The sequence below is a fragment of the Tiliqua scincoides genome, chromosome 5 (assembly GCF_035046505.1).
Source record: "Tiliqua scincoides isolate rTilSci1 chromosome 5, rTilSci1.hap2, whole genome shotgun sequence".
Taxonomy (NCBI): Eukaryota; Metazoa; Chordata; class Lepidosauria; order Squamata; family Scincidae; genus Tiliqua; species Tiliqua scincoides.
The window spans coordinates 118,467,093-118,484,552 of NC_089825.1; the positions used below are offsets into that span (position 1 = coordinate 118,467,093).

At 44.6% G+C, this 17,460-nt stretch overlaps 1 protein-coding gene across 1 annotated transcript in view; it reads right to left on the reverse strand.

The window, feature by feature from the left end:
* Positions 1-3,930: 3,930 nt before the first annotated feature.
* The window catches only part of ATP2A1 (ATPase sarcoplasmic/endoplasmic reticulum Ca2+ transporting 1), a 34,726-nt gene continuing 21,196 nt past the window's right edge, over positions 3,931-17,460 (reverse strand). The window contains exons 13-22 of the mRNA XM_066630336.1: positions 15,598-15,723; positions 15,031-15,249; positions 13,482-13,817; positions 12,547-12,767; positions 11,587-11,789; positions 10,960-11,045; positions 10,681-10,814; positions 9,585-9,702; positions 8,237-8,391; positions 3,931-3,967 (exon numbers count right to left, since the gene is read on the reverse strand). Coding sequence (XP_066486433.1) covers positions 3,931-3,967; positions 8,237-8,391; positions 9,585-9,702; positions 10,681-10,814; positions 10,960-11,045; positions 11,587-11,789; positions 12,547-12,767; positions 13,482-13,817; positions 15,031-15,249; positions 15,598-15,723 — 1,635 coding nt within the window. The remainder of the gene's footprint in view (positions 3,968-8,236; positions 8,392-9,584; positions 9,703-10,680; positions 10,815-10,959; positions 11,046-11,586; positions 11,790-12,546; positions 12,768-13,481; positions 13,818-15,030; positions 15,250-15,597; positions 15,724-17,460) is intronic.

The window sequence follows — 17,460 nt, forward strand, 5'->3', positions numbered from 1 at the left end:
AGGAAGAATAAAGTGGGTTGAGGGGCGGAAGGGAGAGACGTGAGCAGGACCCATACTGGCCGTTCTGCACTTTTTAGAAAGGATTTTAAAATGCTTGGGTTTAAAGAAGACGAGTGAACAATTGGCTATACAAAGCATAACCTGCACTATGGGGCTACTCGACTCTGCGCCAGCGAATTGCTGGTGCAAATCCAAGCAGCTTGTGTATGTCTGATCAGGCTGGTAGCAGAGGTTGGGATATGGCCTGTGCTGGTGTAGCCTATCCCACTCCCTTCCTGGGCCCAATCCACCCCCAGGTTGCCCCCTGCCCCAAAACACCCCTTTCCACCCCCAGAATTCCCTACTGCCACTTTCTCTCACCCCGTACACTGGCCTGCCTGGGCTAGTGAAAACTTATCACCTCCAGCCACTGATCCAATGTCTGTGGGCTGGTGAAGGCCTCTGCACTGGCCAAGCTGACTCCAGAGGAGGCGCAAACGTGCATTACAGCATGTTCGTGCCACACCTAGGCTGAAGCAGCAGGTCTGTGCCAGCTGAAGTTCAAAGTAGGATTGCACTTTAAGGGTGACGTAAAGTGTCAGTGCACTTTCCAGCACTGGCATAAGGGGAATGCAGCTCTGAGGGAGGGGAACAAACATTCCCTTACTTTGAGGAGACTTCCGTGAGTGACACCCAACGGCAGGATGCAGCACACATCCCATTGGCACCGCTATGCCAGTCCTGGAAAGCACTGACATAAGGGGTTAGGATTGCGCCCTAAGACACATACTTTACTTAGCACCATAAGATTCAGAATCTATTTCATTTTGTTTTTGCTTCCACTGTTAAGCAAAGGACAGCAATTTTAACAAGTCAACTTCCTAAAAAAAAATAAATGTTTGCTTGCCTTGAACTCTTCTTCCAGATAGCTTGAAACTGTCTCTTCAACTTAGAACACAGAGAAATGTGTTGTCTCTGCAACTTAAACAGGTAAATAATGCCCCTGTCATCAAGAGATACAAGGTTAGCACATTCAGATTGTCAAGACTGGCAGGACGCTTTGCTTGCTTGAAACAAGCAGGGATGTAATGCCTAATTTTGAATTACATTATGACATCCCCATAGCCTTAGCATGACAGCCCCTACAGCCATCTCCCACTAAGGCAAAAACAAAAAATTAGCTTTGAATGCCTTACATCATTTTTTCCCCCTTTCATTTATTCCTATGGTTGGCAACCTTCAGTCTTGAAAGACTATGGTATAAGCCTACAGCACCCGGTTTTCCCATGTGGTCTCCCATCCAAATACTAGCCAGGCCTGACCCTGCTTAGCTTCCAAGATCAGACAAGATCAGGCATGTGCAGGGTAACAGTTGCTATCATTTATTCCTACTTTAAAACTTACTATACTTCATTTAAAAATCGGGCTCATTTCATCTCAAACTCTGGGAGCAGATTGCAATATTTTGCAATTATTTGCAATATTTGCAAAAACAAATGTATACAAATTGAAATATGGGATTTAAAAAATCCCAAATAAAGATGAGGTATTCTAAAGTGTAAGCCTATGCATGTGCTCCGAGAAGTAAGCCCCATTGTGTTCAAATGGACTTATTGTTGGGGAAATTTGCATACAATTGCAGCCTTAATGTAACATGAGCTGCATTTTTTCGCTCAGTGAATCCTTGGGAAACATGATGGCCTCTATAAATATTAACATGTGCCCCGAGGCAAATGTCTCAGTTTGCTTCCTGCTGAACCTGGTGCTTCTTCTCAGCTAAGGTCCTTTGGAACAGGTTTCAAAAGCAGCATCGGAGTGCTCCTGCTGATGAGATCAACCACTCCTGCTATAGGAGTTCTGGAGCACTGCTCCACCTGGTCTACATCCTTGCAGTCAAGGATTAGTTGCTTTGTTCAGTAATATTGGTGGGTGGCTAAATAAGTTGATACAAATCAACATGCTTGATTAGTAATTAGACATGGTGAGAGAGGGGCCAATGATTGAATTTATGAAGGAGAAGGGCAGGAGAAAACCAGACAGAGAAATGGAGGACACAAGATTCTATGCCACAGTGAAATGGAGATGCTGGAGCTACAGTGCCTCTCTGCTCATCATCCTGTCCAAAAGTCAGAATACAGGGTGCCAAAAGGTCTTGAGGAAGTGGCTATCCATTTCCCTCATTGAATTGGCCTGAATAATCTCGCCTTGAGCTCACTTGTATCTATTAATAGCCTCTTCCTCCATCTATATATTCCTCCCTCCCTGTAACCTGCCTTTATTTTTCATTTCCTCCTCCTCCTTTTGGGACATTTCCAGACAAAACAGAAGGTTTCTACCACAGCCTATTCCTGCAGCAGTACCTCTCCACCCTGCAGAACAGAGGGAAATTCATGGCAAGGAAGGAGGGCACTCCGATGAGTGGTATAAAATATTGGAGGCCTTCAGAGGAAGCAGTGAGGGCATCATTTATACATTTATCAATTTTAGATATTTTCCCCATCATTGCAGGTTTAGGAAAAGCTGCGACTGTTGAATTTCTGCCTGACACACATAAAGGCAACTGAAAAAAGAGGTAACAAGTCTAATCATGTGTATACTTCTGCAGGCAAACCAAACAGGTTCTCCATCATTATTCACTACTCAGGAAAACACATTCTGCAGTGTTCTAAATTTGAAGAGTTCAACAACAGAATTCAAATTTTTAAGTCAATGTTAAAAAAAAAAATCCCAAAGACAGAACAGATTGCTGGAGCAGGTTACCTAACCTCTATCCTAAATGCTCAAATCTGTATATTTGTAAATAAAGCAAATATTACAAAGAATTTGTAATTTGAAACATTGAAATCAACCTCCAGTGATTTCTCATGCCAAATTCAGGTAATGCTATCTAAATTCAATAAAGTAGGGCAAAAGTGTGTAACAATATTTTTATTTTTGATGCCTTCACTAACTCCAGAATAAAAGACACCAAAAAGTCCATCTTTGAATTCTGCAACCCAAAGGCCAGAAGCAATTTTCCACAGACATTCCCTAACCAACTCATAATGGGCTTGAAGATCCTCATTTGGAAACTTGACCATGGCTTAAATTATGGAAGAAAAGGGGAAATGGGCTTAATGAAATCCACAAGCTTCTGTTTGGCTCTCCCCAAGTTTAAAGCCCATTGTTGCATATGCGCAACAGGAATCAAATATGTATACCTGTGGGCTGGGCAGAAATGGGTTAACAGTTCCCCCCAAATCAACCTTCTGAAAACATTAGCTAGGGGATGGTCATGGGTGGTGTCACAAATGATGAGAAGACAACAGGCCCATCTGGTCCTTGCTTAGAATTTGAGCATGGGCAGAAACAGCTTCAATCTCTCCCCCTCCCCATTTGATCAAAGTAACGAAGGAAAAGCCAGACGCAGGACAATCCAGTTAAGAGTTTATCCTTTAATATCAATAAATAAGCAGCAAGAAGAATCTCTTCATTTCCTCCAAGTTGAGGAGTCTCACTTGTGGTTTTTTTTTTTTTTTCCCTAACAAAATGTTTCCTTCTGTTTCTGTGTGCATTAAAAAATCCAACCCCTGGCTTGAGGTGGGTTCTAGTCGTGTGAAGAGGGGGAACGAACGTAGTTAGTGTGGGCGCTAATGCAGAAAGCCGTGGAGGGTTGAAGGTTCAGGAGCAAGGGTGGGCAGGTGGCTCAAAATGTACAGAAGCCAAGTAGCGAGTGATGTCTGGGCAGGTAGGGGGGAAGCAGCTGGCAGGGAACACGGCATGGCAGATGCCGGTGTTGTGGCCCACACTTGTAAGTCCCCAATAAAGGAGGTACAGAGGGTTTGTGGGAGAAGAATGGCTATTAAATAAGGGAAGGGGTACAGAAGCAGAGGTGGGAGCAGCAGACATGGCGGGGGGGGGGAAGGGACGTAGGGAGGTCTTCACTGATGAAGAGGTTATTTCCATGATGACTCAAAGGTTCACTTCTTCATCCGTTCTTCTAAACCAACTGTCAAATGAGGAAGAGAAAGAGAAAATAAAAAATTTAGGGGACAGAGAAATGGAGAGCGCAGGATCCCATGCGCAGTGAGATAAACAACTTATAGCAGGCCCTTGCCAAAAGTCAAACTACATGGATAGCACATTGGCATGAGGAACAGCAGCTCACCACAGTGGCTCTCCTCACTCATCTTTCTGGCCAGTAGCCCTAACATAAGGGGCAGAAAGTTTGTTAGCACACAGCTGTACACCTTTCTCACTGAGTTGACCTCATTCCTCTTAAGGCCCAGTCCTGAACCCTGCATGCTGGGCAGCTCAGGATTGGGCTGCCCAGTAGTCATCTTTCTTTTTTATTTAGGAATGATCTTGGGCTCTTAACACCTGGGCTAATGGGCAGAAATTCAGCAGCTGGAGGCACTTTTCATCACTATAGCAGCATATGAGGAGAAAGTCTCACCTGCTGAACTTCTGCCTGGTACATGGCTCTTCCATGGATTTTGAAAATGATTTTGCACCAGTTTGTGCACACCTTTCTTTTCCTAAAGTCCAAGGAGCTGATGAAGCTCAAAGTCATCGCTAAAATTACGGCGAGGGAAGGGAGCACAGCCCCTTTACCTTTTTAAAGCCTTTTATCCCTTTAGCTACTGTTTTTGGGTGGCTGTGGGGTCTACGATGAGGCTATAGGGACTAATATTAGAGAGTGTGCAGATTTTATTATGACTGTCTTTCCTCTTGCCCCAGAATTTGAACACTGCCAAAAGGAAAGCTCAGAATAAAAGGAGATGGATCTTTCAGGTGCATTGACCCTGACTGGAGTAACAAATGAGTGTTAGATCATTATTTTCAAGGATACACTCTTTCTCCTTGCCTGAATCCATTGCTCCTCCCTATTTGAGAGGACTCAGTCCCACCACAGAGACATGCTGCCATATACCTAAGTAACAGCTTTGCGCTCTGTATTAATTGAGAGAGAGATACACACATACAAGGACTCACAACTTTTGTAAATTCATAACACTGGTGTGAAATGGGCCTACAGTCCCATTTTCACCCCAGTGCTATCCACATTTATTTGGATACATAACCCATTAGGTTCACTAGAACTCACTTCCAAGTGCCCATGCTTACAACTGCATGTTTCGGGCCTAACTAGATGTTATCTCAGCAAAAATATGGCTCCAACCCGGTGTGTATTGGCATAATGGGGGTGTGTGTGCAGCAGCACTTACAGGGTTGACTTGGAAGGACAGAGGCATGCTTAATCCCTCCTGCACCCTCACATTTTCCCCTACGATTCTGCCCCTCCCGGCCATTTTCTTCTCCTAGTTGGACTCACATCCCCCAGTGCCCAGCTTAGAGAACCAAAATTAAAAATTGCCTGGGTTGTGGGGCGTTTGCAGGGAGAATTATCAGGCTGGAAAGGGTTATACTCCCTTCTCCTGCAGAAGCTTCCCATCTCCTACCAGTTCCTACATTCACTTTATGAAGGAAATGCAGAATTGGGAATCCCTTATAACATCTGATTTGGCCTAATTAGAGTAAACATATTTACTCAGAATCAAGCTCTACATACTCAGTGGTACTTTCTTCCCGGGAAGCACACTTAGGGCTGGAGCCTTAGAGGCATGCTGGATCAATGGGAATGGATAAGACCGTAGGGATATTCACTCACCTGGTTCCATGCATGTCAGCCAGACTGCGAGGACCCCCAACACAGAGAAGCTTGCCCCACTGAAAACACTAGCTTTACTCCACAAGAATATCTTCTTTGCTCAGCTGTCCTCAGTGTAGACAATGGAAATAGCAAGAGCGACAGCCCCAAGGAAGGGGAAGCCCTGAGCTCAGCTCACCCTTATTCCCTCCAGCAAATGTGGGCCAAGCAATTGCTCATATATGACTGGCCAGGCAGGGCACAGGGCAACCAGCGGAGAGACACTGACAAGCAGACCAGGCTGAAAAGCTCCCCTGTTCTTCGTACAGTATATGGCACAGCTAGATAAATCATTGCTTTGTTTCCAACACAAATGAAATAATGGAGGTCAAATTGGCTCCTTGGACTGTGTGCGGTCAGTGGAAAAAGCATCACGGAACTGAGGGGGCTGAAGATATTCAAATCATTCTGCAACAAGCTCATTCATCAGACATAAGGATGCCTCAAGTTCAGAGTTCTGTGCTTAGATTTGAGTTCAACAAATATTTAAGTCAATGTTCAAAAAACCCCAAACTGACAGAAAAGATTTGAAGTCTGATAGTTTCTACTAAGAGTTATCACTTCGGAGAAAACACCTCAAAGGAACAATCCAGTGGCTTTCAAACTGTATTCCAATGAACCCTGAAATTTTTGCAAGTTTCTCATTGAGGAGATCTGTAGTTATGGACATGATTCTCTAAATGACACCTTGCTCCTGTTACCTGTCTTCCCTTGCAAGGTGTAGCTACAGGCAAGCAGTGAGTGAATTGTGGCACCTTAAGTACACATTAGGTGAAGATGGAGCTTGGCCAGAACACACACAGAACCAGTTTCTGCCCTAGAGCAGGAGTTTTGAATTTCTTTGAACCCAGGACCCACTGTTAAACCCAACCAGCAGCACAGAGCCCAGTTTTAATTTTAACATTAATATATTCCTTGCAGCTCCTTGGAATTGCATCAAAACATCCACAAGAATCTTCCTTGCTCATGTCCTTCAAATTCCTTTTTAAAACTGATTTTTTTTTTTCTGTGAAGCCTTTGGTACCATGCCTTAATCCCCATTCTCTACTGTAACTATGCTTACATACAGGAAACAAAAAAGAATTGCATGTACTTCTGTCTCAATCCCCTTTTTCATTTCTGTTGCTCCTCCCCTATAAATTTCCAGATTGTAATTTCTTTGGGGCAAGGAGCTGTCTTTTCACTCTGCGCAAAGCACCATGTACTCTGATGGTGCTATATAAATAAATATACCATCACTCTATCCCCATTTTTTTCTCTTCTGTTTGTCTGTCTTAGGGCAAATCAACACTGCAGACATAATGGTCATTTCTTCTCCTTTGGGAATCTTGAGAATTGCAGTTCTATGGTATGTGTGTTTGTGAAGAGACTGGAATGTGTGTGGATTCCCTTAAGAGACAAAGTTGGAAAACCACTGGAATAATTATTTGACTACTTCCTGAGGCTTTAAAGCATCAGGGATAATAATTTGTCTTTGAACAGCCAAGAATAAAGCAGTAGCCCACCTTCTAGGAAGTGTTTTCTCTCCCTTGCCTCATCAAACTACCAGGCTCTGAGCCCCAGTGTCCTGAACTGCCCCAACTGCAGCAATAAGACTCTTCAAGCAAAAAAAAAGAGACACCATCCCAACCTCCAGCTTCCCCCAACAGGTATTGCAGATTCTCCCACACAGATGGACAAACAGATATGATGGGGCATATCTGAACAAGCAAGGCATGCGGTCAATACTGTCAGATACCTGGGAGGCAGGATACAGGAGAATAGAGGGGGAAGGAGTTTATGCTACAGAAAAGGGAAAGGATAAAAAAAACAACCAAAGTTAATAGACAGTGGGATGAAGAGTGTGGGTGAGAAAAGGGATTAGTGCGGATGGAATAACGGAATGAATGACAACCCATCAAGGGAACTGGGTACTACTTAGGGTCACAGGATATGGAAGAGGGCCCAGGAGCTGTAGTTCTCTTTCCTTTCCATTAACATGCTACACTTACAAAAATCTAGGGAATAAGCCAAGTGTCCCATTGGTCACCCAAGCTTCCTGTGTCCCTGCTCTAACCTAGTGGCCCCCATTCCATTTTCAGAAGATAACCTCAATATCCAGGGACATCTGATCTCGCCACCTATAGTCACACACAAGGCACATTACCTCTGTGTTGCCACACAAGGTATGTTATCTCTATAAGAATCCACTGTTGCTTCTATAAGAATTTCAAATTTCTAGGGACTGACATAAAATTCTCAAATCCCTGGTACTACACTGAGAAACTATTACAGCTCTGAGAAGAGAGTATTGAAGAGCCTGGGGAAAGTCCAAGTGTTCAGACTCTTGAAATTTCCCCAGCCCTCTATCTAATATGAGTTACCCTGGATGGGTGCAGATGGAGGTGATGGAGGAAATGATGAAAGACAGGGAGAAATCAGGAGAGAAGAGGTCAGAGGGAAGGGATATCCAGCACCTACGCTTATCCTCAATGATTACTTTTTTTTTTAATTATGTTGTTCTGCTGCAATCATTCCATGGAAGGGGAAAGTGGTGAGGTAGTGGAAAGTGATGGGATCAGAACCAACCCTGGGAAGGGAAGAGGGGGATAAGATCGCAGCTTACCCTCCAGATAGTTCCGGGCAACGAATTTGAGTATCTCATCCAGAAAGATGACGGGCAAGGAAATCTTCAGCACCATGAGCCAGTGATGAACTTCTAAGTGTGTCAGTTTGAAGATCATCTGGGAAGAGCAAAGGAGAGATGTCAGTGCTGTATTTATGCCCCCAAACCCAGCTCTGGGTGGAAGGAGAATCCTGCTCCCCCCAGGAAGCATAGCAAAAAAGGGGACCCCCGTAAAATCAGATATAATGATAACAGAATATACACAGGACTGTGTGTATACAACGTGATCTGTGGGAATGTATAATGTAGTACAGTATTGGAAGCGATATTCAACGGAGAAATGCAACATTGATGCTTGAAGGTAAGGTTGCAATGCCAATGCCCCACCCACTGACTTAAAGAAGCAGGATTATGCAAACTATGCATGTATGATCACTTTCCTTCATTTATACAGGTTGGTTCTGAATAAATACCGATGGAACATTCATATACAGTGCAGTCACTAGAGGGTGTGGGCCGCACCGGGTGATGCACTTGGGGGGGGGTGTGACACCACCAAAATTGTGAAAATCTTGGTATTTTTTAAATCATGTTATATATCATTCGATGCCTAATGTAATGCAGAATGCAATGAAACAAACCACGATGAAATGTCTGTATTCTATCAAAAGTTATGGCAAAATAACCAGAAAACATTTTGTTCCTTATGTAACAAAAAAGTGGATTTCTTTAACTCCAAACTGACCAAGGAGACTGACTGTGTTGAGAGCTAATGAGGTGTTATGACACAGCAGGGAACCAGTAAGGTGTTAGTATGAGTCAGCTCTCATTTCCATGTCTCACAGCTAATACTAGAACTTTTTCTCAGTTGTGTGAGTGTCATCAAGTTGGCCACTGGTTTTTGTTGGTTAGTGATTTGTTGGGTGACCTGTGCTGTTATATATTTAAAATTGTGCTGTTATAAATTAATAAATAAATAAAGTTAATGGGGGTGACCCCAACCCTGGTGACACCACTGCGTTTAAGTTGTGCATATAATATTGTAATTTATTCTATGTGGTCTGGTACGGAAGGAATTCCATTGTTTGGGTGACGCAATGAGCTGCTGCATCAGGTGATGCCAACCCTAGAGTTGCCTCTGTTCATATCACCTAGTGCAACTCAAATAGAATTGACCTTGAATGTCTCTAGTGGTGCATTATAGCTGTCAGTCATCAAATGTTGAGCAATTGGATGATGAGACATCAAGAGATGTATATGTATGTGTGAAATGGCCCTGAATTGGGGCTATGGTGGTGGAGCAACACTTACAGGCAGGGGATCAACGTAGAGGATGACAAAGTGCAGAGACATGGAAAGGCAGATAGATGCCAGAAGCCAGATATTCACCCAAGGGGGCATCCGAACCAAGGACTGGTTCTCTGACAGACTGTGAAGGACAAAGAAGGAGTTGATAAAGTTACAGACATTTGTGTTTTTAAGGAGAAAAAAAAAGCCCTTAGGAAATGACTTAAAAAATAGAGACTGGTTATTTAAGCACAAGCTGGGATAGAACCCTCAGGTGCACAAGGGTTGGTTGCTCAGGAGACTATCAAGATCACAGCTTGGAAAGCTAGAGTCCTGATGGATAATGGATAGGGCTGGGCATATGCTGCGATAATGGGTTTAGTTTGTGATATGAGAACTGGAGGCATGGTCTGAGGGGTCACAAGACTAACGCTTTGCAGAGGCAAGCAGGCTAGTTAGATCAACTCCTACTACAGCAATCTCAGAAGCCAGATAGAATCAACTGAACAAGACCTGAAGAACATGTTGCTTTTCCTGTGTGAGGGTGTAGTTTGGGTCTCTTTTTCTTTTGTGTAACAGGTATATGGGGGCAAAACTCAGATTGAGGCCATGGCACAGAGATAGAGGCTATGCAACCCTTTAACTCTGTGCCATTTTCTCACCAAAAACCAGGTCCCAGAAGAAACCACTTAATCCTTAAAGCAACGCTTGCTATATTGTACAATTAGATTTCCAGTGGGGGGCACCTCAGTGCTTTGTACTGTTCCTCGTTCCTTCCCACGATAAACAAAACACAAATTAATTGTGAACACCGCAGACTAAATTATGCAACCTCCACACATTTGCTGATTTCCCTTAATTTCATATTTTGGACTGGTTGAAGAATCCAGTTTTAAAAAATTTTATTGATACTTTTTCATTAACAAGATGCATTATGTTGTATGGACGATCATCTACAATAAACTAATGCAATCCATTTGGTATATTGTATGTGAGTCACTTGAACTGAGCAGAGAAAGGGTTGTGGCCATGGGGGAGGGGGCTTTATTGAAGAACCTCGAAAGCTGTGTTATGTGCATGTTGCTGAAATTGCCGCTTACATTCCTCCAGCCGCCCTTACCTGTTGAGTGCATTGCACATCTCAATGGTGACCAGCACAGACAAAGCCATGGTCATTGGGACAGAAGACTCAAAGATTTCACAATCCAGGCCTTCAAAGTGAGGGCTGTCTTCTGTACATTTCATGAAATGGGACTGGGGGCAGAGAAAAAGAGAGTAGGAGAGAATGTTAACACACATCCTGGCTCACTGAGGATAAGAAATTCCCTGCTTCCTATACGACACCACTAAGCTCACTTTCACACATACATTAACATGGACCCAAATGAGCAAAACTTACCAACTGGTAGTAGGACACGCCAGGTCCATCCTCAGCATAAATGAACCACCAAGCGGCAGCACCAACAGTGGCAGCTCCGACATAACCTGCAGGTAGCAAAAGAGAAAAGTTGCTGCAAATGAAGATGGGGACAAACAGCAAAGAAAAAGTGTCCCCAAGAACAACCTGCAGGAAAACTGGAATGGAATGATTTGGGTGGCTTGGATTCAGACAGCAAGAAGCCACTCTTGACTTTCATGAAAGCAGTAAATATGGGCTGTTCTATGCCAGGTCATGTTCTGAGATGCAGACATGGGTGGCTTGACATAGGATTGCAGTCTTTGGGCACAATCCTAACCACTTCTACTCAGAAGTGAGCCCTATTTTATTCAATGGGGCTTACTCTCAGGAAAGTGTGGTTAGGATTGCAGCCTTTGTTACATTTATATTCTGTCTTTTATCCATCATAGAACTCAAGGCAGAGTACAGAGAAGCCCCAAGGTGGTAGTCCTATACAGGTACTCAGACTTGTTTCGCTTCAGCAAGGCTACCACATGAGGTGCCTTCAGTCTAATGCAGGCTGCACATGCAGAATTATGTTTTGGGATTAAGGAACAAGGCACCAGGAGAGGTGAGAAAAGTTGTTACCTCCGATGGCAAGGTAGCGGAAGAAGAGCCAACCACTGATCAGGGGTTCCTTGGGGCTGCGAGGGGGCTTGTTCATGATGTCCAAGTCAGGGGGGTTAAAGCCCAAGGCAGTGGCTGGGAGCCCATCAGTCACCAAGTTCACCCACAGCAGCTGCACAGGGATCAAGGCTTCAGGGAGACCCAGAGCAGCTGTGAGGAAGATACTGTGGGGAGTGGAGAAAGAAGAGAAACAAAAGAGTGAGGAGACAAAACTCCCTGGGAGCAACAACAGGCAGCCACAGAGAGAGAGAGAGAGAGAGAGAGAGAGAGAGAGAGAGAGAGAGAGAGAGAGAGAGGGGGGGGGGAAGAGCTAAGGGGCCAGATTTCCCCAAGATTGTCAGTTGTCAGCCCTACTTAATGTAGCACAGGGGTGTCCAAAGTTTTTGGCAGGAAGGCCACATCAGCTCTCTGACACTGTGTCGGGGGCCGGGGAAAAAAAAGAATTAATTTACATTTAAAATTTGAATAAATTTACTTAAGTTTACACAAATGAATATATTAAAGATGAACTTATATGAATGAATGAGGGTCTTGCAATAGCTCAATGCCTATAAAAGGCCTTGCACAAAGCAAGGCTGGCCTTTCCTTTGCTGCCACTGCTGCATCACAGATGTGAAAGAGCAAGCAGTGGAGGGAGCTCTCAACCCACAGCTCACACGAGAGGTCAAACAGTTGCCCTCACGCTGAGAGAAGTTGTGTTGGGTCAGTGTGGGCTTCAACAAATCTCTGGAGGGCCAGAGGCTCATTGGAGACTGGGGGCTCCCTGAGGGCCGCATTGAGAGGCCTTGAGGGCCGCAAGTGGCCCCCGGGCTGGGGTTTGGGCACCCCTGGTGTAGCACAATGAAGATGAAGATGTCCAATGAAGATGCGGTAGCAAATGAGCAGGGAGGAGGTATTAAGGGGGAGGGGAGAATTCCTTACCAGACGACCTCACCCACGTTGGAGGAGATGAGGTAGCGGATAAATTGTTTCATGTTGTTGTAGATGGCCCTGCCCTCTTCAACGGCGGACACGATGGTGGAGAAGTTGTCATCTGCCAGCACCATTTCTGAGGCAGTCTTGGCCACAGCAGTGCCAGAACCCATGGCAATGCCGATCTCAGCCTTCTTCAGAGCTGGGGCGTCATTCACACCATCACCGGTCTGTGAGGAGACAGTGAAGAAGGCAGAGAGTGAATCCAGGCACCAGAGAATCACAGGATTACAGCCCTCAGGCTGACACCTCCCTCAACACATGACCATGTTGCACAAACAGATTGTTACCCCATCTCCCAATCATTATTGTAGAACTGGAAAAGGTGCAAAAAGTAGGGGGGCAACCAAAATAAGTCAAGGGGGTTGCTGAGAAGTAAAAGGGCAGTCACTTCATCCCCTGTTCATGGGCATCTGGTTGGCCAAGGTGGGAAGCAGAGTTTGGGGCTAGATTAACCTTTGGCCTGATCCAGCAGAGCTCTTCTCATGTTTTTATATGTACAAATGAGGAAATAACTGAGGGCCACTTCGCCCAGGACACTTTTCCCACAGGTGTGTACATGGCTATAGGATGGAAAATGCACATTCAGGTAAAGCACCATCTTCAAAGATTAAGCATATGTTTATTCATTGCTTAATCTTTACATCACGAGTTGCTTTGGTGGAAAAGTGGAATATAAGCTCTGTAAGTAAATATTTCTCAGAATTGACAGTAGTTTCCCAAATACACTTAGTAAAATAAGACATAAAAATTTATGTGGAATATTCACATATGAGGTTGTGCATATTTTTTTTTTTTAAATACCATGGGATTGGGGTTTCCACTGGCTCTCTGTTGCCTCAGAACCAACCTCCCATCCCAGCAATCACCATCCATCTACTTACCATAGCTGTGATCTCATCAAAACCCTGCAAGAACTCCACAATCTTTGACTTGTGTGTTGGCTCAACACGAGCAAAGCAGCAGGCTCTCTTGCAAGCTTCCCGCTGCTCAGAGGGGGGCAGGTCATCAAATTCACGGCCGGTGTAGGCCCTGCCAGTCACATCCTCGTTCTCGCCGAAGATGCCAATGCGGCGGCAGATGGCGATGGCTGTGCCTTTGTTATCACCTGTGATCATGATGACACGGATGCCGGCTTCACGACACAACTGGATGGAGCCCATCACCTCTTTGCGGGGTGGGTCCAGCATGCCCACACAGCCCACGAAGGTCAGGTCCACCTGTGCACAGGAGATGTGTCAGAGCAGCTTAGCAGATTTTTTTAAATTACTAGAGCATTTACACAAACTATCTACCTGCTCACTTGGAGGCAATTTTTACTCACCACAGGTGAGTATGAACGGCTATTTCAAAGTTTGTATTAGAACCTGGCTACATGTTGCACTCATCACAGGAGAGCAACCCCCAAGTTCAATAGGGATTTTGCTTGTTGATGATTCTGAAGGTGGAGTCTCTGGACACCCTTCCCCCGCTCTGGTATATCTTTCCTTGCAAATAATGTATTAAGAGAACATTCAAAAATGTAAACCCCCCCCCCCACTGCAGTCTGAATAGTACCGTCTATTCTAACAAGTCATTTCCACCTCATTTTGTGAAGTAGATCAAGACTTAGACCTTGAGAAAATGATCTCCTGATCCTACTCCTTTCATCCAGGCACCTGGACTCCACTCCTGTTCCACTGCAGAGGTTTTCTATAAGAGCATTGCAAGCTAAATCTCTTGGTAGCTGTTAACTATGATCATTAGAAATCTCTAAGTTTAGAGGCAGTAAACCTCTGATTACAAAATGCTGGTAACAAACAAGAAGAGATGAGGATGATTTCAAAAATAATTGGGAGGAGCAGCAGCATTAACTATTAACTATACTGGTTGTGCCTCGTTATCCATGGCGGTTCCATTCCAGAATCCCCAGTGGATAAAAAAACCAGTGGATACCAAATCAGTGGAAAAATAGATTTAAAGACCCACTTCCAGGTTTCTTGCTCTTCTATTGTTGCCCCATAATGCATTGGTATAGATACTATACCTCATTCAGCTGCTAGATGGGGTAAATAATGGAATCTAATGGAATGGAATTATAATTATTTAACAGTGTGAAGGTAGAAACTGGAATTTTGTGATTTTTTTCCCCTTGTTACTAGGCATTTAAAGGTGGACCCTGGTATCAGTGGTGAGTCAAATCATTGGATACCAAATCAGTGGATACTGAGATCCCAACTGTTATGTCTCTACAATGTATTGCAGTACTGGCAATACATCGTAGAGACAATAAAAATTTTAGAGCTCAATTCTGTTGTCCTCCCTCCCCGCCAATGCAGCAGCATCAGAATTGCTACCTAGTTCTTAGCCAAGCTGCTCGTGGTTCTGGGCTCCTGATTACACCCTGGTCATATCCTCCCAGTCTTTCCCCGATTTGCGTTACCCTCAGCTTACCTCATACTCTACAAACTTGGTGGAGTCCTCCAGAATCATGTCTTCTCTTTTTGGGGGGGTGTCACGGGTGGCCAAAGCCAAGCAACGGAGGGTGTCCCGTCCTGTGCCCCATTCCTTGATGACACCCATGATGTGGTCCTTAACAATGGGGGTGAGGGGAACGCGGGTGGTGCCCACACGGACATAGTTGCAACGGTCAATTACACCCTCAGGGGCACCCTGTGCATGAAGAAAAATAAGCAATAAGATATTGGGATTTCAGGAGAGATGAATCTCGGTGACAGGTTGTCCGTCTCAGCACTTGGGCTAGAACTTTTGATTGGGAGTTCCAGAAACTGCTTAAGGGGCTAGTGGAAGAAGCAGGCCCCTGATTGAAATACAAGGCTTGATGACCCTACTATAAAGCAGAGTGAAGCAGGTAGCTTGAGGTGCTGTATTTTGAGTCAGTTCTCTCAGGAACATCATGACGGCCCACCAGTGCCCATTCACACCCATAGATTGCAGGTCATCTATGGCAGGAGAAGTAGCACCAGACTACTTTCCCTCTTCCTAACAGAAATCACTGACCTTGACAAACATCTTGTTGCCAACCGCAGCCCGAGAAGCTTTGGCTGGGGAGCAGTAGACGGACATGGACTTCCTGTCCCGGGAGAACTCCAGGGTGAATTCCTTTTTCATGAGCTGTTTGATAACCTGGAGAAATAGAGGACAAGGACAGGAGAGTTAAGAAGGACCATACCAGATACACTCACACGCAGAACTAGAAACAACAACACTTGGTGAGTGAAGTGTGGTAGGGAGGTGTTAGAGGGTAGCTTGCGAGTCTGTGGACTGAAATACACACAAAAAGTATGCAAGCTGATGTAATGCAACAACTAAGAGAGCAAATTATGAATAAGAAAGTCCTTGGTCTTAAGCTTGCCCCTAAACTCACTAGAGGCCTTAGGCAGATCATCACCTCTCAACCTCAGCACTACATTCTGTAATGTGCAGATTACAATAATAAAACTACCTAAAAGGGGTTTTTGGAAGAGAGGTAAGAATTACAATAAAATAATGGATGTGAACTATTAAGCATTTGCACTTGCAAATGCTTAATAATCATATAGGATATAGGCATCACTCTGTGGATCTAATAATAATAATAATACAGGTATTTCTATACCACCTTTCTTGGTCCTCCGATTTCTCCTCGGACTTTATTCAAGGCGGTTTACATAGGCAGGCTAATTAAATCCCCTTATGGATTTTTACAATTTCAAAGAAGGTTCTATTTTTCAAGAAACCACAACATTCAGATGTTTCTTTCTGATCTGGTCGCAACATTCTGGCCTCCATCCTCCCACGCTCAGAGCAGATGGAATAACTCGGCTCAGCTTGTCAGCTGCTTCAAGGTCTCACCGTTCACGGTGCCGGTGGCCTCGAACTGGCGACCTGCAGATGTTATCTTCAGGCAAACGGAGGCTCTACCCTCTAGACCAGACCTCCTGCCCATCCGTGGTTTCAGTTATCCACGGCTCTGTGCAGCCCCCTGAAGCGCCCCCCCCACATCCCTGTGCCCATCATCTTTCATTTTCTTCATTAACAAGCAGTCATGTTTCTTGCTTTTACTGATGCTACAAGAGGAAAGTAACAAGCAGGCAGGCAACCTGCATGCTAGGGGGACACAGAACGTTAACAGAAACAGGAACTGCCCTGCTTAGTCTCCTTCCCCTAGGACAGACTGCCTGCCTGCATGTCATTTTCCTCTTGTAGAGTCTGTAAAAGCAAGAAACATGACTGCTCGTCAATAAAGAAATGGAAGTAGCGGGTGCAGGGTGAGAGGTCACGGAACATTGCACTTACAGTGTTCCCCCTTACCCGTGGTTTCCATATCTGTGGGTAGGGGCAGAATGGATCCCCCAATGATATGGGGGGACACCTGTAATATATTTGCCAGCAGGCTTCATTGCCAGAGCACTTTGTGGTGAAGTGGCCTAAGGATATCACAAGACTGGAGTGGGAGCTATTGCCTGGCAACACAAAATCCTAAATCCAAGTAGCCTGTTTATTTTTTTTTAAGTTGTAATAACAAACATTACTACCCAATCACATTAAAGAGAACTGCCAGATGCCCCTCAGTCATCTCAGACTCCTATGTTCCTTGCTTTCTTTCTACCTCTGTAAGTAAAAGGGCTAAAGAAATACATAAAAATAAATAAATAAAATTGATTAAGGGTACAATCCTAACCCACTTTCCAGCACTGACATAAGGGCAATGCAGCTCTGAGGTAAGACAACAAACATTCCCTTACCTTGAGGAGGCCTCTGTGACTGCCTCCCAACTGCAAGATGCAGCACACGTCCCATTGGCACAGCTAGTGCTGGAAAGTTGGTTAGGATTTGGGTCTTATTTACTTAAAATCAGACAGACAGACAGACCAATCCTGG